At 39.2% G+C, this 26,213-nt stretch overlaps 1 protein-coding gene across 1 annotated transcript; it reads left to right on the forward strand.

Moving 5' to 3' along the window:
• Positions 1–12,160: 12,160 nt before the first annotated feature.
• Positions 12,161–25,137, forward strand: LOC106921337 (Scm polycomb group protein like 2). The gene is made up of 15 exons (XM_014992959.2): positions 12,161–12,252; positions 14,000–14,092; positions 14,512–14,586; positions 15,154–15,224; positions 16,572–16,806; positions 16,895–16,983; positions 17,061–17,304; positions 19,192–19,454; positions 20,559–20,652; positions 20,777–20,980; positions 21,065–21,226; positions 21,307–21,435; positions 23,080–23,301; positions 24,588–24,742; positions 24,825–25,137. Exons 2-15 carry the CDS (start codon positions 14,071–14,073, stop codon positions 24,948–24,950), a joined length of 2,091 nt encoding a protein of 696 aa, XP_014848445.1. The 5' UTR covers positions 12,161–12,252; positions 14,000–14,070; the 3' UTR covers positions 24,951–25,137.
• Positions 25,138–26,213: the final 1,076 nt, after the last annotated feature.

A 26,213-nucleotide genomic window follows, 5' to 3' on the forward strand; every position in this document is an offset into this window, starting at 1 on the left:
AACGAATAATATTAGAACAAAAACTAAATGTGCTAAGGTTAGCGTTGTGCTTCGATAAAGTATGACTGAAGACCAGATCGGACCCACGAATCATTGAGAGAGATTGTGCAAACTATTAGCATGGCTCCCTTTTAACAAACCAATAAATCCGAAACAGGATATTGTGAAAGCTTTAAATAATCTCAAAAACTGTCAGTTCATTCACATGAAGATGCATGTAACCTAAAGTGTGGAATCAAATATATGTTCAGAATGAATGATTCAGAAGGGAGCGTTTCGTTAACCTTATTTTGGTATGTTATTTTAGGTCAAATTGGAGGAAAATATCAGTTCCTGTAAAGAAAAAGATCTACAAAATCCTTAATCTAAAAAGTACTAACATAAAGCATGTAATACAGGTTAAATGTGTTATTTTGTAGCATATACAAGGTATCAATGTACCAAAAGTCCTGATTGGGACAGACGTCCTAAAGTAATAATTAAGCAATCATTCTGAAACCATTTTTTTATGTGTATAATAATATAAAGGACAGGAATGTGATCAAAGTTTTGATCTTACCTTTTGTCTGCACTTCAGAACAACACCGTAAGCACCTGAAACAAAAGCAAAACATGTTAATAATAACTCATCACAGCTATTTCTACTAACACCCAGTCATGCATTCAGATTAACTGAACGGGCAGTAACATCCTCCAACTGACAGAAACAATTATAAGTGCATATATGTAACTTCTAATGCACTGGTCAAAGTAGCGAAGCAAGTGTCTAAAAACAACAAAGTATTTTAAATCTTTTTTTTGTTTGTTTTTGTCATACTTCTTACACCTTAATCTGATTACATTAAGAACATCTTTAACCTGTAAAAGCACAGGTTGTTCAGTAATAGGACACGAGTGTTGGCGAGCTGGTGTGGTTCTGACGTTATCGACCCTGGCAGTCCCAAATGTGTGTCCCCTGGGGGACACCAGACTTGGACTGAGCAGACACATGACAAACTGCTCTGTGCTCCTTCTCCAGTTCGTCAGCTGGTCGTCCATCTCAGCGGGACGCTGCTCTGATACGCAGTAAATACATCCAGACTAACGGGTTGCAAATCTAAAAACAGCGAAACGCCGACAACTTTTAACATGCTGAGGACAAAACCCTGTGCTTGTTGACACCACAAATATTGTTTCTGCTTCTATCGATCAATCAGTCAAGTTTATTTGTGTCGCACATTTCAGCAACAAGGCAGTTCGAAGTGTTTTACATCATAAAAACACACACAAAAAATCAACAATTGAAACATCACATTTTTCCCCAAGTGTTGTCATTTACACATCAAATTGTTGGTTAGAGTTTCATTTATTGTGGCACAAATGCAACTCTAAACATGTGGGTTGTTTTTAGTCTAGACTTAAAGGAACTCGGTGATTCGGCTGTTTCACGATTTGTTCCAGATCTGTGGTGCATAGAAGTTTCTATTTGCTCATTTGTGATCAATCGCTAAATATTTAGTGCTTATAAATTTAAATCAAATGCATCAAAGAAACATTTTATTAATGGGATAGTTTTCTTTTGATGTAAATTCTTATGTTCAAGTTTATCCTCAAAGTTGTTGTTTTTTTAATAAAAAATATATATATATTGATGATGTAAAATGGGATAAACTGCTTCTTCATTATTAGCAAGCTTCTGCTCTAAAATACAATACCTTGCTCTAGCATTAATATTAAAACCCATAAGTTTAAGTTGTGAGTTTCACATAGTAACTGATTTGTTAAGTAGTACATCATATGACGTAGGTTAATTAAAGCTTTGAAAATGTTGTACTAACACAAGTCTCAAAAGCATTTATATCATCTCTAAAGTTCACATTTGTCAATTTTTTCCCATTCTATTTTGCAAAATAGCTCAAAGTCAGTCAGATTAGATGGAGAAAATACAAACAAAAAAAGAGTTTTTATCCTGATGGATTATCACTGCTCAATCAAAACTGAAGAATCCCCCCCCCCCACCCACAGCACGATAGCGTTATTTGTCTGGCAATACAAATGCGTGACAAATTCCTCAGATTATATTTTGTAACAAAATAATATAAAGGATAGGAAAACTTTGAATTTTGTGCCTGCGATGAGAAAAGTTCAAGGAGTGATGAACACATTTGTGAGGAATTGTAACTTCGCACCAAACACCAAGCAAGAAAAACAAAAGGATAGTTTTAGCTTGTGTGCTAAAAGACGCTAACCCCACTAATGTATTTCCTAATCACAATCTTCTTTAAAAATAAATAAATAAATAGCGGAGATAGTTACATAAGAGAGCTTTTAATTGCTGGGGTGAACCTACATAAAGCACTTAGCCCTAAGTCATTAGCAAAATTGACTGGACTCCCGATCAATGGAGGACAAAATCAATAGCGCTGAACCAATAGGAACACGTTTGGACCACGAGCGCGAAGGCAGAGGCTGAAGTTGACGTGAGACAGACAAACTTGTACAGCTTTATATTTTAATGTGGCCCTAAAAGCGCAGGGCTCCTTCCTTCCTGAGCGACTCATCGCTGGAGAGGCACTCAGCTTTTTAAATCTCTAACTCAAAGTTTCCCCGTGTCCTCTAGCGGCACGCTACACACACATTCTAAATGTCAGTGTAGGAGCGTGAAAACCGGGACAAGTGGGTGGCCTCGCTTCAGAGCTGCTGCAACTTTACACTGAGCGAGCCGCTCGAGGCAAAAGACGAGCCAGAAAGAGCTTTTCAGAGGGACCGAACTCTCGGACCCACCTTGGTCTACTGAAGCTGACGACACTTTGGAAATGCGGCATGCGTGTTTTATATAAAACTGACTGCAACGTACAGCGACCGCGTAAAACTTGCTGCATGGCCTGTCGCAATAAGCAACAAATCAATCGCATGACAGATGAAAACGAGCTCGATGATTTCCATTTGCATGACTTATTGCTTTTCTCTCTTTCTACCAAGAACCGGATACAAAATGTCTGCTGCTTTGGTCTCAACCAGCTCTTTTCTTCTGAAGGACAATTATGTTTGCGGAGAATTTGTCATTTATTTTATTTGCTGTTTCTGTTGTTTTTGTTTATTTATTTTGGATATTTGAAATGCCTTCCAGTGTTAAATGTTCATTAGAATTTAAGGTGTGTTGATCTTTGAGAATGTGTTCTTGAATTATTAAGGCGTTAGCATTATATCACTTGAAAACGAGCACAAAACAACAATATTATCATTTACCGCAATAACTTCTGGGACAATTTATCCTCCACCAAAATTTGTTACTGTCACAGGTCGAGTAGTACAAATGAATTGTGTTTAATGTCAAATTGCAATCTTTTTGACTATAAGCTATTTTTTATGTAGATCAGTATTAAAAGAAAACATTATTTAATCAAAGTGAAGTTAAATGTTGTCATAACTCAATTTATGCAAGAATCTTCACAGAGTCATTGCGGATGGTGACACTGTGAGCAGGAGGACTCTCCAGTAGCAGTCAGTCTTGCAGTGAATCAGAAGAGGCCTCTGACTGAAGACTGTTGCTGCATCATAACCATCATGACATGCTAACAGCTCAACTTCCTGGCAGCAGAAACTATGTTCCTGTAACACAGTGGTTCCCAAACTTTTTCTTCTGCGCCCCCTCCTCCCCCCCAGTGGTTTCCAAACAATTTCTGCGACCCCCCTATGGATTACAAATGGCTGTTTGGTTGAAACGACGCGTGTGACAGGGGGGTGGGGGGACATCGACTTTCTTGGGGGCAAAATGAATGTACGTAGCTGAAAACAGACACCAACATCGTTAGCCTACAAGGTACTTGTTAAGCTTAAGGTTCTGTATTGATGTTAGCTAGTCATCTTTTAGCTAACATTACCTGCATCCAACAGCTTTACTCAACTCAGTCGGTTAGTTTGGAGGGAAAAACTGTGAAAAGTTCTTTGCGTTTTGCTGGTTTGCTGCCGTGATTCTAACACACCTGTAGCTCCGCCCAGCAGCAGCAGGTCTCCTTCACAGGTGGAAACCCAGCGCAGTGCTCATGTTGCGTTTAAAGGCGGCTCAGAAAAACAGGTTATAACATGTTAACAATGGATTAAACAGTTTTAACTGCTGATAAAAGTGACAGAGGACACAAATATGGGAAGTGTGGAAGCCTCTACTGTATCAAATTGACATAGGAATAACAGAGAGTTGGCCATTCTAAGGTAAAAACCCAGAGCATACAGTGTTCATGTTTTGTTTTTTTTTCATCCAGACGGCTTCCCGCGACCCGCTGCAATGACACAGCGCCCCCCCCTAGGGGGCGCGCACCACAGTTTGGGAACCTCTGCTGTAACATATCCTTGGGAGACACCATGAGTATTTGGCGAGCTCTGCTAATCCACCTGGTTTGCTTTTGCTGTTCCTCTTTGAACCTCTCGTCGGTGTGGTTAGGATGCCGGGCAGAGAGCGGCTGAGTCAGGGTTCCGATCACGGCCCATTATTATCGATGAAAGAGACGGATTGAACTTCCTCCTTCTGTCTCTGCTCTCTGGCTTTGCCTCGTGTCCATGAACACTCCTCTTCATCTCTTCTGGGATTTTGGGGGGTCGCAGTTCAGGTATTATTTTGGCTTTTGAGATGCTAATCAGCTACTCCTGGCTGTAAGAAAACGCTACCTTGTTGCTACAGTTACGCATCAGCAACGTGAAAAAGCAACTGGCGCGCGGCATCCAAAAGCAGAGGGAGTAATTGTGAAAACACGTCAACCAAAAACAATTAGAGCAAATGTCTACAAAAAAAAGGACTAACATCAAACAGCTACTCTGACACCGTGAGACGCAATTCTGTTAAACTTCCTTGTAGACATTTAGTTCAATGATTTAAATAAATTAAGCAATTGGAGTGCCCAATAAACATTTTCATATTTTTTTCAGGTTAAAAACGAACAATTTGCATTTTATTAAGATTTTATATTACAGGCCAACAGGAAGCGGCATATTATTGCTAAGTAGAAGGGAAATGATGTGTGTCGATATTACTTGTGTTTTGCACATCTAAAGGATGTCTTGAACGTTCTTTGCAAAGACAACTCAGACTCACGATTAGATGCAGAGTATCTGGAGGTTAATCGTGGTTGTAACCAGAAAGAAAAACAAAAAGCCTGATCAGAGCATTTCTGGTTTGTACTCACTGTTTTTAACAGATCAAATAAAAACAAATAGTCAACCTTACCTTCACCCACAATCCCAAGGACTTCAAATTTATTCATTACATCACAGATGTCAGGAATCTTCATGAAGTCAAAGGTATGATGTGTGAGGTGCATGGAGCTCAGGCACGGGGGCCCTGGCTACAAGACGGCATGCGGCAGCCAGCTGGAGGCCCCACAGACGGCCACATCTTCTGTAATCCATAATGTGGACCTCATGCCTTCTCGTCTTCACCTGCAGAAAAGCACCGCACCAGATTAAAACAGCGTAAACAGCTCTAATGGTAGCAGACAGTATTACTAGGGAAAACTGTTTAAACCATCATCATGACAAAAATCATGGCGTAAACTGCTATCTACAGTAGGAGCCGGTACTACAGTTCACAGTTTTCAAAACTGCTTAAATTCACCATCATGCCGTTCCTAATGTTTAAAATCCTTAAAATGAGATGCCAGAAAAAAAATCTGTTCAACTGATAGAGTAACTCAGCACCACCCTAACTAGCCCCTGGTTCACTCAACAACAAAAAAAAAGGGTAAATTTGGAGTCATGGTGCAAAAACTAACAAAGTGCCACCTATCTCTGTTATAAAGTTATATAACAACAGATTTTCTACACTGGAAAAACACAAAACCTTATCAATTATTTTTGGTTCCATCTCAGTACACTTGAGAAAAGACAAAACTGACTAACAAGTAACTTTTCAGCAAGCTACAGGAGCTTGTTTTAGGTAAATAATTCCTTCATATTAACGAAAAACTGCTAGTGAAATAATCAGATTATAAACCCTCAGTGGAAAAAACCTTGTTTATAACTGACATATTATTTCTCTCACTTCCTTTAATGTTTGCATATAAAGCTCCCTAACGCAGAGACATTACCATTCAGACCAATGGATTTTATAATAAATAGCTACAATATGACATCCAGGGATTGCTGGCTGGCTTAAGTGAGAAACTACATATCCAAACCACATGGCGCTTTTACTGTAGGTTATCGTACTGCGAGTATCTTTGTCAGAAATGAAGTGAACTCTTCACACAGTTCAGTTCTGCTCCCCTTTTCAAGCTGAAGTCTGGTGAGAAGATGGGCATAAAGAAGGATCTAAATGAGCACAACGAAGGCTTTAAATCACAGTCCCAAAGCCAGTGGATCCCACCATTTATAATCCTCTTTTAACAGACCTCCCTCGCCTGTAAAATGCCCTAATTATTCAATTTCCTCGCTCCCAGTTTATGCCGTGAACGTTCTGCCTCATAACTTAAGTCTTAAGTATTACCCGTTAGGCTATAACTGATTATATTATTAGGAATATTAGCATAAATAACACAGCTCTGCAGCAACTGAAGACACCACGCAACACAGACTGTGGGGAACTCTAAATATTGCGTACGTACCAAAAACCGACAAGAGCTTTATTAACAAAATAAGAAAATGTTGAGCTTTAGATGTGCAATCAGACTTCTTCTACTGTTCCTGCCTTTTCAGCAGAACAAAACAGAAACACACACGCACATCCTTAACGTGATTAAAGCTCCTCCTCTGGTATCCATGCACTCTTTTTACGCTTATTGAATCAGATAAGGCTCCAGATACCACTTTCCCCATTTCATCTTCCCCTTGCCGGAGAGCTCAAGGACTTAACCATTGCCTACTCACACTCCCAGTCTCCTACGGTGCTGTGGCCACTGGGGCCGCTCATCACTATGCAAAACCTTGGCACCAAAAATAAACTCTGTCTCCCCGATCGCTAAATATTGCTGTGTGGTCTTATCTCACCCAGCCAGCGAAGCATCGATGAGGGTGAACTGACAGCAACTGTTGCCAATTTTAAAGAAGGACATATTATTAAAAACACAAACATTTCATTTAGTCACCTGCAGTCGTGTGTTATTGTATCACTTGGCATACAACCTTTTGGTTTTAGGGCAGATTTAAGCCATTTCCTTACATCCAGAAGGCTTATATGATAAGAAAGGCACTGAGCATCACCTTGGATCTTATATTTCTGTCTGTATAAACAGAATGACTCATGCGTGGTAATGGAGGGAATGTGTCAAATTGACGGTAAAGCCTATACATGTGGTGTGTGTTGAGTGCCAAAAGTGCCATAATAATAATAATAATAATAATAATAATAATAATAATAATAATAATAATAATAAATAAATAAATAAATCAGCAAATGATTATTTGCATACATCCTCATTAATATCCAATTGGAAGCAATAATTTAATAAATAAAGGAATGTAGCCATTGTTCAAATTTAATGTCAGTAGAAAACCAGTTTGGCATTTATTGTTATTTAGTTGGTCCTATTCAAACTTAAGTTGTTTATAAATGTATCCTCTGATTGGTTAGCAGGCAGTTATACTGATAAAGTCAGTTGTAACCCCGACCACAAACTTTAATCGTTATGGTTAAAATGTAAAAATAAACACAAGGAACTTTAAAAAAAAAAAAAAAAAAAGTTATTTTTGGATTAATAAGGCATATTTAGGTAAGCGTATAGTTAGGTTTTTCTGTATTTTCTCTCAACTGTATTTAACTAATGACGTACTGGAAATTGTACACACACATAGTTTGGCTTAAAGCTGAACATCCAGAAGTGCACAGTACTACCAGCCGCTGTGTCGTTTTTAAACGCAAGACGAAAACAAAACAGTGTGATCCGCTAGCTATCACTAAAGTCTCCTTTTTAAGGGGAGTTAATGTTCCTTATTCAGTGGAATTAAACTAACTTTTATATCAACATTTATATAAATAAACTCATTATTCTCAAATGTCAGAGGTCTTACTCTAAATAACAGCTCTGATCTTTTTCAGGTGGTTTTATTGTTTTTGTAATTTATCGATCCAAGCACTGGCAACACCTGCTCTCCTTAATTTATTGACAATAATTTAACCAAATGTCTAATAATTTTTTACTAGCTACTCTTTGAAGTTATGAGAATTTTTTTATTACATTTGAAAAATTCTGTCAATTTTTGAATAATTTGAAGATTTATCAACAGATTCCCTCACCTGAGCTGTGTGTTGGTGCAGCTCTTCCAAAGTCACTGTGGCTGCTTCTCTGGACTGAACAGTGCTATTTGAAATGTTGCTTTCAGTTCTAACCCTGCTTTCTTCGTAACCTGTCTGACTTATTTTGAGTAAAAAAGGCTAAAAACAAATGCATGCCACATTATTCAGCTGTTTACATAAGTTATATTTTGAAAACTCAGCAATTTCCTCCCATTTCACAAATATGTGCTACTGTGATGGTCTACCACATTACTTATATATATATATATATATATATATATATATATATATATATATATATATATATATATATATATATATATATATATATATAAGTAAGTAAGTAGCTGTAAAAATAACATAATACTTAACAGATTAAAAGGTGGGGATAGTTTTGCAAAGGAACTGTAAAAAGTGATTATTGACGTATTTATTGATTAAATTTTGGCACTATTAGGACGCCGTAAACCATCACAGTTGTTACCGACGCTGAAACGGATCTGTGCTCATTAAAATTAGACAAACTGATGAGTATTTCTCTCTGTATAACAACGTCACAAAATATTTTTTTGGAGGCTCCACGAAAGTAGAACACACAAATGGAACAGAATAATGAAGACCTGACGCCTTTCTATCATTCTCAACGCACTAAACATCAGGGCAAATTGTGTGTGGGAGCCTGTGTGGTGTGTGCGTGTGTGTGTGTGTGTGTTAGCAGCGACTGCCCACAGGATAAATGTAGCAGCCTCATTTTTAATGCAGAGCAATAAATCCAACAAGTCAAACAGACAGTGGCTATCAAGATAACTTAATATGAAGTGCCTCATTAGCAGCTTTCTAACCTGGTCTCGCTCTAATTGGGCTCTCACAGAACCACTTGTGTCTATTCTGGCTCCCTCAAACATACATTACAATAAATTAGCCCAAAACAAACCGCAAGCTTTTGCCATTTTTGTTTTGGTATTTAAAATATTCTCGCTCCACAAAAAGCTGTCAAGTCTCGTCTCGATAAGATAACAGAAACTACTCACTCAGTCAGTGTTTTTTGGGGGGCAAAAAACGATGGAACCGGGCCCATACATACATCCACCCACCAACGACGATGTTTTCATTGCAGCAAGCGGCTACAGTAACTGGATCGTGCGGTTGACAAGCTGCAAGCGCATCGCCCAGGCAACAGCTTTGACGGGCGCCGCCTTCGACCAATGAGAGACGTCCGAGCGCTTGTTTTTATGTGCACGCCCCCTCCGTGAGGGCCAATCAGAGAGAGTTCTGCGGCTTCACGGGGAGAGAGGGGGAAATAACTGTGTTGCGGTTTGTGAGGGTGTTTCGTGTGAAGTGGGAAATGATTGTTCCAAATTCTCTATTACATAATTCACAAAATCACACCCTGCGTCCACTATGATAACATAATTCATCCTGGGGTCATTATCGAGGGCTTGCAGCTGCAGGAAAAGTATATCATTAAAAAAAATGTAGGGGGTCATAAATTCCTTCAGCGTGAAATAAAACATGACAAAAGACAGGGACAGGTGTTTGCAGGTGTTTGTGATGGCGTAATAACTATTTACTTTCCTCCCATATCTACAGCCTGCCCTGTGAAAATTTGTTGTTGTATAATAACCTTTTTCTGACTGGCATTCACACTCAGTCTATGCTGAGCTCATAATTGTGAATAGGGAGAACTTCCCAGTTATTGTTAAAGTTGGGAAAATTACAAGCTAAATCTCTGCAGCATCTGTGTTTATCTTTATGTCTCATGCCAACTTTAGGATTCTTTGGAAAACTTTCTCAGCATTTCTCCTGACGTATGCTGCCACCTTCAGGTTTTGACCTGTAACTGGAAGATAAAATCAGCAATTTCTTGTTATTTGTCCGTTTGGGAAAATACAATCCTTCTATGTACAAACTAATAACACTGGTAGGGATAAAAAAAAAAGCAAATAACTAAAAAAAAAAACACTCTACAGGCAGAACTATTAAAGGAGCTACAACTAACTGGACAAGTGATTTGTATGCTTAGCTATTTTCTGGGATTGTCAACTGAGGTGCTGCCACTGCTAACTTTATGGGCTTAGATTTTCTTTCCAGTTAAAAACACCATGGACCATGTTTGGTTTTGCTGGAAGTGCTTTTCCTTCCTTGTTTCAAAGGTTTCATTTCTTTCCACTGTTGCCACATGCATGGACATTATGGAGAATTGCTGCAAAGTCATTTAACTATTATGTGTGCATTTTTGTTACATACTCCAATAATAATAATCAGTCTAACATTTTATATACAAAACAACCAATGTTGGAAATTTCGGAAAATTTGCAGTGACGTCCTATTGACTTCATCTAACAGTAGACATTACACTGAAAAATAAATGCAAACTTTTAAAAACCAAACTTGATACTTGAAATGTCAATTTTAGGAGTGTTTTTGTCAACATTCTGCAAATTTCACATTCTAAAGCTTTGCTGATGATAAAAAAGCATTTTAACGCAATGAAATTGAAAAATCCTTAAACAATTCAGCCATTGTGTCCTGCAGGGAACGCAACAAGATGAAAATGCAAAAAGTCCAGTGAAACAATCATGACTTCATCCAAGTATAAAAAAATACATCACCAATAAGTAGAAGTGTAACATATCTGGTTTTTTTTTGTTTGTTTGTTTGTTTTTGCTATTAACAATAGAGAAACAAAAAACTTGTTTGATTGGTAAGCTGCAGGTGTAAAATATAAAAATTTTTGACATGGATTTTTTGCATTATTTTGCTGCTAGTCATGATAGAGGTGACCTCAAATACAATTAAATTAAATTTAAATTCAATACTTCAATTATTATAAAAAAATAAATAAAATAGTAGGTGATTAGCCAGAAGAGTAGTTAAAAAGAAAATCAGGCAGACAGGTATTTTAAATGCAGAAAACGGTAACATTATAGAAAACACAATAGAGTTGTAGAGAAATATATTGAGTAAACACATTTTTGTGTTGTAAAACTGTGATTTAACTGAGCGTGGTGCACATATAAGAGAAGAGATATTGTTGCAACTTGTATTGTTGTCAGTTTGTGTTTCATGTCAATTTCCACAAACAGTAATAGATTTTTGAGAAATGATTCTCAGAATCTGTCTTTTATTATAATAAAGATTTGAACTGATAATTTTTGACTTATCAATTTGATTAATAGGGCAGATGATGTAAACTCTTGCGGAAAAAAGGTGGGTGGGGAAACCACGGCAGTTTGAAAAGAAACCGGACTTGGATTATGAATCATTTGCAGATTGGTTCATGTGATGACGCACATGAACCTGGAAGTGCTTAGCTTTCTTATATTAATGAAAGTTTGCACTGTGACCTGTGGAAACTTTTCCAAACATTCACTGTTGAAATGTAATGACTGTGCTCTTATGCAGAGTGTGATTGTTTAGCACACGTTTTTCCATAAGCTTAATGTTTCCCAAAGACAAAAATTGTTTTTTATATTATTACAATTTATTGTGTGGGGGTTTATATATACATATATAGATTTTTTTTATTTAGATAACTGTTACGCTTTTACGGGTTATGTAATTTCCATCACGTCACGTGATGTATTTCCTCAGCAGCGCAATTATTAGGATTTTTTTCATTCACGAAAATGCTGTTAAAGTTACCAAAATACAATTTACATCCATGTTTCCATTTTTTTCTGTTTTGAACCACAGCAGGAGAATCCATGACAAAGATCCTGTATAAAAAAATATCGAAGAAAGATGAATAACTCCAATTTATTTATCGCATCCCAAAGGTTTGCCCGGCGCAGTCTAGACGCTGATTGGATAAGTTGAGTAAACCTTTCTCTGGTTGGACAGGCTCGTGAACAACACATGTGTTTATTGGAGTAGAGAAGCCCCTTGTTGAGTACAGCGTCGTCCAGTTTCTCGTCTCGTGACTCCTCCTCGCTACAATACTATCTTCGGCATAAATTACATGCGTGTAAGCATACACTACATTTGCGAAAAATGGCAGCTGACGAATAGAAAAAAGTGGATCTTCAGTCGAAAAAAAGACGGCACTTGTAAGTTCGTTCGTTAAAGTAAATGACATATATTTTAAGAAAATTTAAACTTAGAGCTAGTCGAATCCAAAAACACGTAATTCTGCTTCATGATGTGGAAGAAACTGCTGTAAGAAGGTTAAGGCTAAGGTTAGCCTGCCCAGTTATTAGCCAGCAGCCGTGGCTAGCCAACCGAGCGCTTCCAGTTGTCAACATTGGGCCCAGACTATTACCTGCAAGTGGTTCATGTTGGCGTCGTCTACATATTTTAGAAGCACAAATGTAATGCAGAAATAAATGTTAGCGCAATAATTAATTGAAAGTAAACCCGTCTCGATATTTATCCCCGTTGGCTGGTACCAAGTAAACACTAGCAGGCTGCTGATGGGTGACACACTCCGAAGGTGGACAAGGAACAACAAGTTTGAGAGTTAAATATTGTGAAATGCCAAACCCAAAAGAGTGCTTTTCTACGTGGTGAAATGTTTCGGTTATGTTGTAACTTTAGCTACTAATATTAGTAATAACAGTGTACCTAGATATCAGTAACATGAATTTGACTTCAAAAAAATATCAATACTGGTTACCTTCAACGTGAAATATTTAGCCTTTTTTTTAATTCAAAAGTAAAAAACAATAGAAGCTTGTTGTGAGATTTTTGTTATTATTATTATTCTCAGCAGACATTGTTGTGACATTTTTGGTCTTAGTTGCGTTCACTGAAACATGGAGAAGTTGAGGGAATGTACACAGAGTCGAGGGCTGTCCCAGCACACCCCACGGGCCTGGCCTCTGGAGCCCGTGAAAAAACCCCGGTCGCTTCACGCTTCCTGTCTCAGTGGGTGTGGGTTACTGGAAAACCACACTACTGTAGCCGCTAAACGGCACATTTATGTGTTGAAATTTCAAGTTTTTGTGATGTAAAAAAATAAATAACATCAAGTTAAGTATTTTCAGTTATGTCTAACTTAATTGATATGTGTGACTTAATTGAACTGCAGGCTGAATTGTATAAACTAATACATTGTTGAAGCACTTTCTTTCTTTTTTTTTTATTTTATTTTATTACAGTTTCCGGTCATTTCAAATCAGAGATATTCTCTCTGATTCAGTTCTGGGCTCTATTTCTAAACTTTATTATAAGTTCATACTAAGTTCTTTTTTTTTTCCATCAGAAATTGACAGGAATTAGCAATGGTTCAAACTCAAAGCAACATGCTGCCACCACCATGCTTCACAATGTGGGTGTGGGTTTTTTTTCTTTTTTTTTCTTTTTACCCAATGTGCTGTTTGTGGCCATAACATCCAGGAATAGCGTAACATTTTCCCACAAGCTTTAGGAGACTTCAAATGAGATTTTGTATTATTATTTGCAAATTTAACCAAGACTCCAGAGATACGAGGAAAATTAAATTTAATTTTTATTAAATTATTGTAATAATTTTTTAAGGTTATTGTAATGTGAAACAGCCAATGTTTGCCAGACATTCTTGTAGCTCATTTAGTCTCACTGAAGGCTTCTTTGGACTTTTCCTGAGAAATTTTTTCTCCTGTCTTTTCATCCATTTTGGAAAGATGTCCAGTTCTTGCTGATGCCACTTTTGCACCATATTTTGTCCAGTTGACGATGAACATCAACGCAGTGTACCTCTCATTATTGCATTTATGCAAAACGTTTGCGGTTGCGACATTGTGCACCTTGAAATTCGGATGATGAATTTGATTTGAACCATTAAGCATCTCTGACGTTAATCTGTTGTGTTTTTAGATTTTCGCAGACAAACTGGGTGATCATCCCGCACGCCGTTTATCGTCCTAACGGCATCCTCATCCGTCAACATGGGAAAGACTCCACTAAAAGGTAAGAATTTGACTTTCTTTTTTGTTTGATGTAAACAGTATGCTGGAGGTTTTACAGATCCAGGGTTGAGCTTAAAAATGCTGTTTTGGAAGCGTTAGGTGCTGGGAAACATCTACCTGGCTGCTTCAGTTGAGTTTAAAGTGTGTGGGAAACAATTTCACCAACTGCTATTAAGACATCATGTAGTTTTGCGTCACTTAAATCACTTCAGAGCTAAATATTGTCTGTGTGTGCTGTATTCGTATCAATGTTTTCACATATTAGAATGTATGTTTTTGTTTTATCAACAAAATCTTCAAATTTAGGATTATATATTATCTGATTGGTTTAATCCGTTGAAATTGATATTTTACGCGTTTTATTCTAACTGTTGTCATCCAGATAAAGCCATCATTTCTTTTTGCACTTTCTCTGTTCAGACCAGAAAGACGGCAAAAAAGAGAAACTGGGAAAGCCGCTCCCACTGCCAGGTACGACCCCTGCAGCAACTAAAGGTAAATGTTACTGTTTTGACATTTGATTATTAGATTTGATGTCTCTCTCTGTCTTATTTCCAACTTCATTTTGCTTCATTTGAATGTGTTTATTTAGTCAAGTTCTTTTAAATATGACGTGGTAAACATCCGTCTCCTTGCATTAGATTAATAATAGATGTGTTTTTTTCGGCACAGGTTATGGCGCGTCGGTTTTTGTATAATCATGAACCCGAAACATGAACAGAAAAAACACACCCCTCTCGTGAATCTGACTGAGAAATACATATAGCATACGGCATAAAATTGCAGAAGCGTTTTTGAATATTTTTTTCCCTTTCTTTTAATATATATTTAATGTTAACCAGCAGGTGCATTTTTTCATGATTAAAATAAGAGCAAGGAAATACAAGTGTCATTTATTCAAAAGGATTTCCTGTGGGGAAGCATCTTAGCTTCTAAATTTTAAGAATTCAATCCGAACCAATCCGTTAAAGCCATGAAGTGGAATCTTTCATGGACTACAAATGTTTCATTCAGGTTTTTTCAGCTGTTGTTACCGTCAGCACTTTGACTTTTTTCATCTAGATGCTTTCAGCTGGGAAGAATACCTGAAGGAAACCTCGTCCACACCGGCGCCAGCGGGCTGCTTTCGTCAGGTAAGCTTTACTGAAGCTGAAGTTTGATCTTTGGAAACAACCGTCTGTAAACAAGACAGTTTAAAAAGCTGCAGATGTGACTGACTCTTCACTAAATTCACACCTCCACTTCTTACGTGTAAAGAAAACATTTCATCCTCGTGTAGTTAACTATTGCATTTAGTTTTTATTCCACTTTGTAGTAATTTTGATAAATTGTGAGAGATAGTAAATATAACAGACCAAACCTGCCATGTGATCTGCTGCTAGTAGATATTACTTATTTGTGTCGTGTAAACACATTTCCCTACAAGACGATTATACAAGACAATAAGTTGTCAAAGTGGGGGGAAAACAACACCAGAGCAGGTCGGTTTCAACACGTTTTCTTTAAAACGTCTCACCGGAAGACAGAAACGGCTGACCCATATGAATCCAGACTGAAATTAGACGTTTGCATCTTGGAAGGCTTTCGATTTGGATCTTTGTTATTATTTCATGTCTCTATAAATATTGAGCTTAGTCTAGAAAAATTGCTTCTATGACTTAAAGGCCTTACAAAGCCTTACATCTAACAGCTGAGTCAAGTTCATTTGTGTAACATTTTTGTGGAACAAGATAGTTCAAAGTGCTTTACATCACAAAAAACATCGCATAGAAATTATGAATTATGAAACAAGAAATAAACATCACATTTTGTCAAAAGCCAGCTCCAAGATCATCAAGCAAATATACTCCTTCTCCATGTTTGGTTCTGGTTCCGGGGATGCAGAGTGGAACCAGAACCAGAACACCTGAGTGGTCTGGAAGGTTGATGCAATAACAGCAGATCCTTAATCCTCCAGTAAAGTGTTAGCATAATGCTCAGGAGGAGCGCAGCAGACGTCACGGTCGGACAACAGGGAAGCAAGATGTTGTCCCATCAGAACGTCAGTTCCCAAAACCACACAAAAAAAAACCCTTATAAAAGCGCACACAGGATCAGTGTGACGCCTGTGTCAAAAGCTTGTGAGGTCAAATTGACTGCTGGAGGGTTAGTGTATTGTGGTGCTAAGCCATTCAGTGTTTTATAAACTAAAAAGTATTTTAAAATCTAAGCTACAGGGAGCTGATGTATAAGGTTTAGTCCCCAAACGTCCAGTTTTACTTTGTTTTTACATTTACTAAAAGAAAATATTTAACCAGGTCTGGCTTGAAAAACACAAAAATATGTTATCAAAGTTATATTACACTTACTTAAAATACTAACATATGACAATGATGTATGATGTATCTAGGTCTTTTTTAGGTGACTTTGTACGTTAACCTAAACTGTGCTTCTTCTGCCTGAGGCATAAGTGTTGTAAACCTATCACACTGTGTCTGCAGGCTAGAGTCCCTCCCTCCAACGACTTCAAAGTGGGCATGAAGCTCGAGGCTCACGACCCTCGCAATTCCACCTCGGTTTGTATCGCCACGGTGATGGGCTTAACCGGTGTTCGTCTCCGTCTCCGCCTGGACGGGAGCGACAACAGCAACGACTTCTGGAGGCTGGTGGACTCGTCCGACATCCAGCCTATCGGCACCTGCGAAAAGAACGGAGACATGCTGCAGCCGCCGCTGGGTAAGCCCGACACTGCGACACATCGCTGAACCTCAGACAAGAGCGTCCTGCAGCTGCTCGGGTCTTAGTTTCTTCTTCTCTCCCGCAGGATTTCGTATGAATGCCTCCTCCTGGCCCATGTTCCTGTTGAGAACCCTGAACGGAGCAGAGATGGCACCGGTGACAGCCTTCAAAACGGTTTGTACCGACTCCTTAAAAACTCCAAAATCACAGCAGCGTGCCGACATTTTAAACATATTAATTTTGTTCCTTAGGAACCTCTGAGACCTCCTCAAAACGGCTTCAAGCCAGGCATGAAGCTGGAGGCGGTGGACAAGAAGAACCCGTACCTCATCTGCCCCGCCACCATCGGAGAAGTGAGAGGCGACGAGGTGTTTATCATGTTCGACGGCTGGAGGGGGGCCTTTGATTACTGGTGCAAGTACGACTCCAGGGACATCTTCCCCGTGGGCTGGTGCTCCCTCACCAAGCACAGCCTCCAGCCACCAGGCAACAGTGGTAAGTGTTGGACTCTAGGTGGCAGCAGATATTTGCGTCAGATGTTAGGGTTGTGGGAAGGAGTGGTTGTTTGTAAACAGTGTTTGATTTAATCCTCCCCGTCAAGTTGCAGCGCAGCAACTTAAACGTTCCTTTACAGTCCTTTAAATGTCTGGGAAAGTGTGGGAAACTTATTCATTTCCCCATTTTATTCTGCCTTTTAAGTCATTTACGTTTTATTAAATGTGCTTTTGTAGCTTTTTGTGACACATCAGACTCTGATTTCTAACTGTTTTCACTTCAGTATTTTTGTTTTTGACTCTTTCAAGAATAAAAAAAAAGGCAGCTTCAGAATTTTTTGGGGACTTTTTGAGCATCAAATCAAGTTGAACTGGTCCTGTCTTTAGTGCTACAAAAAACTGAAATACTTTTGAATTAAAAAAAAAAAAGAAAACACCAGTGGAAACATTATAAAAAGCTGCTCAACAATTTAGAAGTAAATTGTTACATTTTATTACATTCCAAATAAAATGTTAACATAAACAAACATATGGTTTGTGGAAAAACCTTTGTTGACGTTTACTTGTGAGGTTCCAGAAGGTTCTTCGTTTGGGTCAGAGTTGTTTATTGTGCAGAAAAAAGGTCACAAATTGTACTTCAAAGAATTTTCCTTTATTTTTTTCATATTTGCTAAGCAAATGCATGGTTGAAGATTTCTGAAAATTACCAACAATTTTAGCATTGACCTACCGAAAAAGTACAAGTCTGGAATAAATTACCTGTAGAAACTGAGAATGCTGTTTACATTGAACAGTTTAACAATCCCACCCATGTAATGTCAAAATGTATTGATTTATGTTGGTAAATGGTTGAAAAAACAGCAGAGCTTCATTTTTTTAAATGCGTCTTGTCTGAATAGAGAACAGGCAAACAAGATGGCTGCTTTCACCGTGTCAGATTTGCTCTTCAAAAGAGGTGATGTGATATATTTTCATACACCATCTGTTTGCTCTGGATAAGTATTTTTTTGTATTTTTTTCACTGCCTCAAGTTTCAAATAAGTCTGTCTGAGTTTGAAGGTCCAGATTTCCTTTTGGATCTCTTGGAAAGTTTGTGGATAAAATGCAGGAAGGCATATGGTGAGAACAGAGCCGAGAGAATTGATGTGCAGAAACGGCGCAGCGTTTTCTGTCAGTGTGTTAGTGTGGCTGTCTGGGTGGGACGGAGCAGGAGGACAATTTATGTGCTTCACATTTCACCCGTTTACATTAAGGCAGGTCTGTCCTGTGTCTGTTACGCCGCGTCTCAGACTGAGTGGGTAGAGAGAGCAGAAGACTCTCCGACAAAATACATCGAGATTTACGATACTCACTGAAGGGTTTAATGTTTCTGTTCCAACGTTCTGCTCAGGAATAAGCCACAGGCTTGGAGTGGACAACAACAGAAATGTTATTTTAACTCACTCTCAGAACTGTTTGGTGGAAAAAAATTGCAAAATGAATTTTTGGTCGTCTATTTTTGTTTCCAGATAATTTCTTAATATAACTAGCTTTAAGTTTTCAGAGCTTCACAACAGCACAGTTCCAAACTATGTCCAAAACAGGTTCAAAATCTGACAAACTAAATATGAACTTAGATTAATTTGTAGGTTTATCAAATGAAAATTTAGGCCTATTGTTAAAAAGATATATTCTTCTAAAACTGAAAAAAGTACATTTGTTTTTTTTCTCTACAATGTTTAGTAAATCTGATATTGATTGAAAATTTGATTTTTTTTGTGTGTGTTTTGATCAAAACCGAGAGATAAATTGAAATGTGACAGAAGCGTTGTCCTCTCTCCTCGTTCGTCCTTTCTCTTCGTGTTCGTCCTCTCACCTCATGTTCGTCCTCTCTCCGCTGTGCTTTCAGTTACTCTTCCGAAGAACCTGCAGATCCTGCCGTCGTCTCCCTCCAAACCCAGCAGGCGCTCCATGCAGTTGCCCTACAGATACCCCACTCTGCCCGCGCTGCCCGTGAGGAAGGGGGTGAGAGGCCGTCGGCCCAAGAGCGAGACGCTCGCTCTGCTCAAAGCCGTGGCGGAGGCCGCGGCTTCCCACAACGGAGCCGTTCCTGACGACACGCCGCTGATGCCCCGGGTTCACAAGAAAAGAGGCCCCAAATCAGGAAGTAAGGTGAGCAAACCTGGAATAGCATCACCTCATCTGACTTTACGCTGCTTCTTCAGGGTTTAAATGTATGCATCTAAAATTAAAGCTTTAAAATGTTTTAAGTTCTTTATTTGTTGTCTTAATTTAAGTTAAATATGTTAATTTCAGGTCTTAAATTTTATCATGAAAGTATTTATTTTTATAAATGTATTTATTCCCCTCCCCCCCACGTCAGGCAAAAGACAAAAGTTTGAATTGCGCACAAACTTTATTTCGTTCTGTAACTCAAGGCGTATGAGGCTACCGCTAACTAGCTGCTAATATACCATTGCTAACTAGCTAGGCAGCTTTATTGCGTGTCACTCTGTCATGGATGATGGGCTTGACACACGGGGTGCGGCCCACCACTCCGGATGAAACACAATGCGGCGACAACATCAAAAGTTTCATGTTTTTCTTGTGTCGTACAAGCGCAAAATTTTGCAGACAACAATAAAACGGCACTTCAGGCTGTCACCTCAGCTGCCAGCCTGAGGTGACAGCCTGGAAGCTGTCACTTCGTCTTGCAAGATCCATAGGAAATGAACAAAGAGGGAGCAACGTCACCATCCGTGTGTCGACTCTTTTAGGCTTAAATTTATTGATCAACGATGTTTGTTTCTGACTCTCGCTCATTTCTGTTGCCAATCCACATGAAGACAGATGCATTCTGTGCAATAAAACAACTTTTAAGCTAGATCACAACGTGTGTTACAGCTCTGGAGAGCCACATGCAGTGTGAGGAGAACAAGAGACTAATGAATTTTTAAAAAATTTGCTATCCTTTATTGTGATACATCAGGATCCCCCAATCACCTCCTATATGTTTCACCACTCCGGATGAAACACAATGCGGCGACAACATCAAAAGTTTCATGTTTTTCTTGTGTCGTACAAGCGCAAAATTTTGCAGACAACAATAAAACGGCACTTCAGGCTGTCACCTCATATTTCGGTCTTAAATTTCTTAAATTTCATTCATAGTGGCATTAAAAAGTCTCAAATGTGTCTTTCTGAGATTTCTAGATACCCTGTTCTGCAGTTCCAACAATTTATTGGAATTCTAAAGCATTTCTACTGTTTCTGTAGCGAAAGTCCAAGCTTCTGCAGAACCCGACGCAGCTGCCAAGCATCCAGGTTCCACAAGAAAACCCTCCCTGCCTCAACTCGGTGGTTTCAACAGGTACGGCTCCACCGTCGTTTGCTTCCCGGCGGCGCTGCTGGACGTTCGGCTTCGACTTAGAGACTCCGCTCAGCCGGTCCCGATCCGTTCAATGCACCTCTTTGTGTTCCTGTCCCGCCCTCAGTGTGCGTGTACGTGAATAAGCACGGGAACTGCGGCCCCCACTTGGACAGGAAGCAGATGCAGCGCCTTCCGGACCACTTTGGGCCGGGGCCAGTGAACGCCGTGCTCCAACAAGTGGTCCAGTCATGTATAGACTGCGCCTACCAGCCAAAAGTCCTCCTCAGCGCTCTGCAGAGTGACTCGGGGGGAGGCGAAGCTGTCAAAGGTAAAAAACACAGATAAGGTTTTGTATCATGGGGAGGAAAAAAAGAGCATATTTAATGAGTTTAACATGAAAATGTCTTCAAAGTGAGAACAGACGGCGGTGTCCGTGTGATCAAACTGCCGTCCGCCTCCAGTGCTTCCTTCGTGTTACGCTTCCTAGAGAGCATGTGCCGTCACCTTCAGTGCGACAACCTGTTCAGCAGCCAGCCGTTCAGCCACTACACCGCCTACGACAGAAACAAGTCTGGTAAATTAATCGGCCGAGCTGCACGCAGCGGTCTTGTACTGTTCATAAAATGAGTTTTTTCTAAATGTTTTGTCTTCCAGTGAAAGAAGAGGCGCTTGATGTTCCCTCTCTGGCCCGGGGTGGTAAACGCAGCCTCTCGGGGGTCTCTCCTCCGTACGCCGCCCCTCTCTCCCCCAAACATTTACGAGCCGAGGCTCACCCATCTGAAGGTAGCGCTCATATTTCTAATTTTTTTTATTTTTATTTCACTCTATAAAAAGCCTAGAGGAAATCCAGCAAATGTTGCAAACATTTTCCGTTTGCTGTATTTCTGCACTGAATTCAAAAAGCAGATTGCTGTAAGTCCAGCTGATGCAGCCAATTCTCACCATTGAAAAATATTTCAGTTTTTTATTTTCATTAACAAAGAATGGGTAAATAAAAATCATTATGAAAAAAAAAAACTTCTGGCATTTCCAGCTTATTAATTTAAAAGCCTGTCAGCCTTTCACCATGTTCAGGTTGGAAGATCAAAATGATTAAACTGAGCAACTTTCTTGAATATGTTCAGCCCTCCTGTTAGTAGGAAAACTAGAGAGGGGCAGATTGATTCAAAATATTGTTGTATCATATCGATACTAGCATGGTAAGATTTCTACTTTTCTTTCACGACCTCTCTTGAAGTTTTTATTTTATTTTTGTATTGCAGTTTTCCAAATCTACCGTAAAAAAGACTTTGCTTGAATTTTCTCTCAAACGATAGTTTTTTGCACTTTATTTTGAAAAAAAAAGCACAAAAATGTTATTTGTTTTTCTATTGTTTCTACTTATCATGTAAACATGTCACTGAAGTATTTTGTAGACACCTATAAACTATCTAAATTGTGTCTTAGGTTTTAACAAAATAATTCCACAAATAAAAAAAAAACAAACAAAAAAAAAAAAGACACACACACACACACATTAACTCCTCAATGCCAGAAGTTTGACGATATCATACTTAAGTATCGGTATCGGCAATATAAAAAAAAAAACAAGCTGATTCTGAAAATAGCCAACTTTTGAGTTTTTTTACTTAGGACTTCTACACCGAAGATTGTTGTTATCACTGTGAGCTGGTAGAGTTTTAGGTTCAGGCGCATTACCCTGTCAAGATATCAAATTATGCTGGACTATAAATTGTCCCACTAATTATTGCGATAACCGATATTATCATTTGCAGACCATTTTCAATTAACATATTGATAACGGCGTAATCAAGCTTGTCCTCTCAGAGACCAATAAACTTTCATTTTGTACAGAATACTCCACACTGTAACTGAAAGACATTTTATATGTCCAAAATAAAACATGACTACCAGAACCAAAACATAAAAACCACACACAACCCAAACAATAACTAAAATCTGTGTAAACAAAATAGCTCTTCAAAAAATATGAATCATCAGGGAGGAGAAATTATTGAGCTCATTTTAATTTATCATGAGAGGAACTGCTTACTGCGACAGGCTTCCCAGCTGATCACTGATCAGGACAGGTCAAGTGAAAGATCTCCTGTTTTCTTCTGCAGTAACATTTCGCCAGACACTTTTTTTTTTCTCCCCACACAACCTATGTGACGCAAACAGCTCTGGTATTTACTCTGTCTATAATTTACCTAAATATAGATTCCCCCATAAATGCGTGTGTCATACCTCGTTTCAGCGTCTGCAAAGTGTCAGCGCAGAGAGCTGCTGTTTTTGCTCAGTAGCTCTATTTCGGGAGCAGATCTGCCTTTGCGTGTAGTTTGAGGATTAGAAGCGCGCGGACTGAAACCAAACACCGTGAAAAGGCCGACGGTTTTGAAAACCTCTTTATGTTTTCCCCCCTTTCAGCAGAGACTCTGCCGCACGAAGAGAACGGCCACATCAAGGAGCAGCGATACATGGACTCAGCTTCCAACTCCATGACCCCACGACCCCAAATGGCGCGGAGCTCCTCCGAGTACCACCCTCAGGCCAGCAGCCTCTACCATCACAGCGGCAGTGCCGCGATGCGCCGCCACTCATCTAACTCGGCAGAGCTCAGCTCGACGCAGCCTCTCAGACGAGTCGAAGGTACGCCACGAGTCCCGTCGCTGCTTTACACGTAGACGTGTCGCGATAAGCAGTAAATCAATAGATCGCATTAATAATTCAAGTGAAGGCGATCGTTTTCAGGTGCGTTCTTGTTTGTTTTCGTCGCGTCTGTCTCTCTCTTTCTACCAAAGAGACTTGACGACAAAACGCTTCACTCCGGTGCATCAAGTTGCTTCTCCCCTCCTCGTTTCCTTAGTAACGGGCTCAACACGCAGGAAGCGACAAACGGCACCAACAATGGGGGGGAATCCAGCACACGGGGCGCGACAGTCCACAATCACTGAGATGTTTAATCAACAAAATACAAAAAGGCCAAAATGGTAGACAGTAGCCATGTTTCCGTTAAAATTGTGCAAATTGAAATTGTGAAAATAAATTTGCCTAATGGAAACATGACAATTTAAAAAAAAAAGTTTTTTTAACAAGATGATTAAGTAATTTTTCAGCCATATAGACATAGATGTATTTAGTAAAACTGCAATGGAAACACTTTTTTCGTGACACGAGTCATGGGATCAACAGCCGGATGTTGCTACTGACAGAGACGATGAAGAAGATGACAGGAAGTGTTGGATAGTTGATTATGTTTTTGGTTTTTTATGGATAATGTGCAGCAGCTCCACCAGAGCTCTCACAGCATCCGTTCATAAAACGTTGCGTGTCATTCAAACATGTTGAATCCATAATTCTTCTGGAAAATCTCAGATTTCCCCAAAACACTACGTACGTATTGTCACTGCCATGATTTTTAATAAACAAGCTTACTTACTTATGCAAGATTTTAATTTCACTTGTTATTTAATGGAAACACAACAATTGCAAATTTGTGTTTAGTTTTTTTCCCCCCACATTAGCAGAGCACAAAGATTTGCACACGTTTGCAGTGGAAGCGCAGCGGCAAACACAGAATCCATTATCGCTAAAGAAAATGTTTGTTTACAGACACTTCAGAAACCATCTTATTTGTTTTTGGTTTGCTTATTTATTTTGATTATTTAACATTTTCTTCTGGTTCCTGTGTTAAATGTTCTTCAGAAATTAGTTTATTGATCTTTGCGAGTTTGCACTTGCACTATTATGCCATTTTTATGCTAGTCGTTAACAAATGATATTGTCGTTCATCCCAATAATTTCTGGGGTAATTAAACGCCCAGCAAAATTTGTTTAGACGTTGTTCCGCAAGAACGCTACATGTACTCTGTGTGTGCATGTGTGTGCATGTGTGTGTGTGTGTGTGTGTGTGTGTGTGTGTTCTTCGGCAGCAGCTAGCTCCACCACCGGTTCCGAATCGATGGATCGAGAGAATGTGCAGCTGCCCAGTAAAAACCCTTCCTCCTGGTCCATTGAGGAGGTGATGCAGTTCGTCCGGGACGCCGACCCCACGGCGTTGGCGCCTCACGCAGAACTATTCAGAAAACATGTAAGTTGACAGAAAGAAACTCTGGGAGTCTGCGTGACGGTTCGTCTTCATCGGTAATGAGCCTCTCTGTTTGTTTCCGTAGGAGATCGACGGAAAGGCCTTGATGCTTCTACGGAGCGACATGATCATGAAGTACATGGGTCTGAAACTGGGGCCGGCTCTGAAGCTCTGCCACCACATAGAGCGGCTGAAACAAGGCAAACTGTAAACAGAGGAGCCGTGATTCTCTATCAGACCTGTGAGCAATAAGCCCAGAAAGAGCCAGCGACTCATGGGGCCACGCAGGGGTTACATGTTACACTAGACTCCTTCTGGAGGAGAGGGGGCACTTTTCGATGTTACGACTTCAACGCGACTTCTAGAGCAGGGGGGCGGAGGGAAGGAAAAAAAAAGAAGTGCGCCGTGCATCGCTGACGCATTACCTCATCGCCCCCCCTCATCAGCGAATAAAAAGCTGTTCAAGTCTAATAAACAAACTCTGACTTCTAAGAAATCCCAAAGCAAGAATGATCCCTGTAGTGTTTACGTTGCATCACACACGTTCACACAAGGACGACTTTTTTCCCCCCTTTTTTTTAATGGAGCTGAAATGTTTTGATCCTGATTTTTGGATCCCCAAAGATGGAGAATGTTTTTATTATTATTATTATTATTATTATTATTATTATTATTATTATTATTATATTATTACTGTCGAATTTCTACCTAATGAGAAAGGATTCGTATACTGAGAAAAACAAAAAGCAAACATGAAACATTCTTCATACTCCAGAAGAGAATTTCTTTGCTTTTGTCTGTACTGTTGCATTATTTTCATTCCCTACTTATCTGCCTAAAAGTATATCATCTGCCTGAAGGATGCCGCGCTGTGCAGACAGACATTTTCACAGACTCTGTCAGTGTCATTGCCAGGAATAATGTTATCTATTTTTGTTTTTTTTTAACTGAGCTGGATGGTTTTGGAATCATTAACTATATTTTTGTGTCTTAGCGGGTTCGAAGTTGCCTCTCTTTGGTAAAGATGCTCCGATCAGAAAACAGTGGCCGATGTCTGATCTTCAGTTTTTGTCACTCTCTCTTTATTAGGTATAATATACCTTATTCTACAGTCCCTGCTTATAAGCTATTTATGTCAGAGGCGACGTCACACCATGTGTGTGAGAGAGCAGTTGCTTTAAAACAGGAAGTTTAACTTTAAAATTCCTTTAGCTTCTTGTATTATCTCGGTTAGCATGACCTGAAACAACGGGCTCCTTCTGAGAGAAGGTATATTCTTGTCTTCCAAAATGCCAACTTTTACAAATCCGAATTATTCCATCACAAAAAAGTCGGAAGGCTGAAAAGGGTAATGTTGCTCTTACATAAGAAGTGGCCAATGTTACTGCAAGAAGGTTTTTATCAGTTAAGAACTGATAAACACAAAAACGTTATCGGTTGTTGACGAAAGCGTCGTAATTCACCATCACATCCC

The sequence above is a fragment of the Poecilia mexicana genome, unplaced genomic scaffold (genome assembly GCF_051168715.1).
Source record: "Poecilia mexicana isolate PSO_F unplaced genomic scaffold, ASM5116871v1 scaffold_4, whole genome shotgun sequence".
Classification (NCBI taxonomy): Eukaryota; Metazoa; Chordata; class Actinopteri; order Cyprinodontiformes; family Poeciliidae; genus Poecilia; species Poecilia mexicana.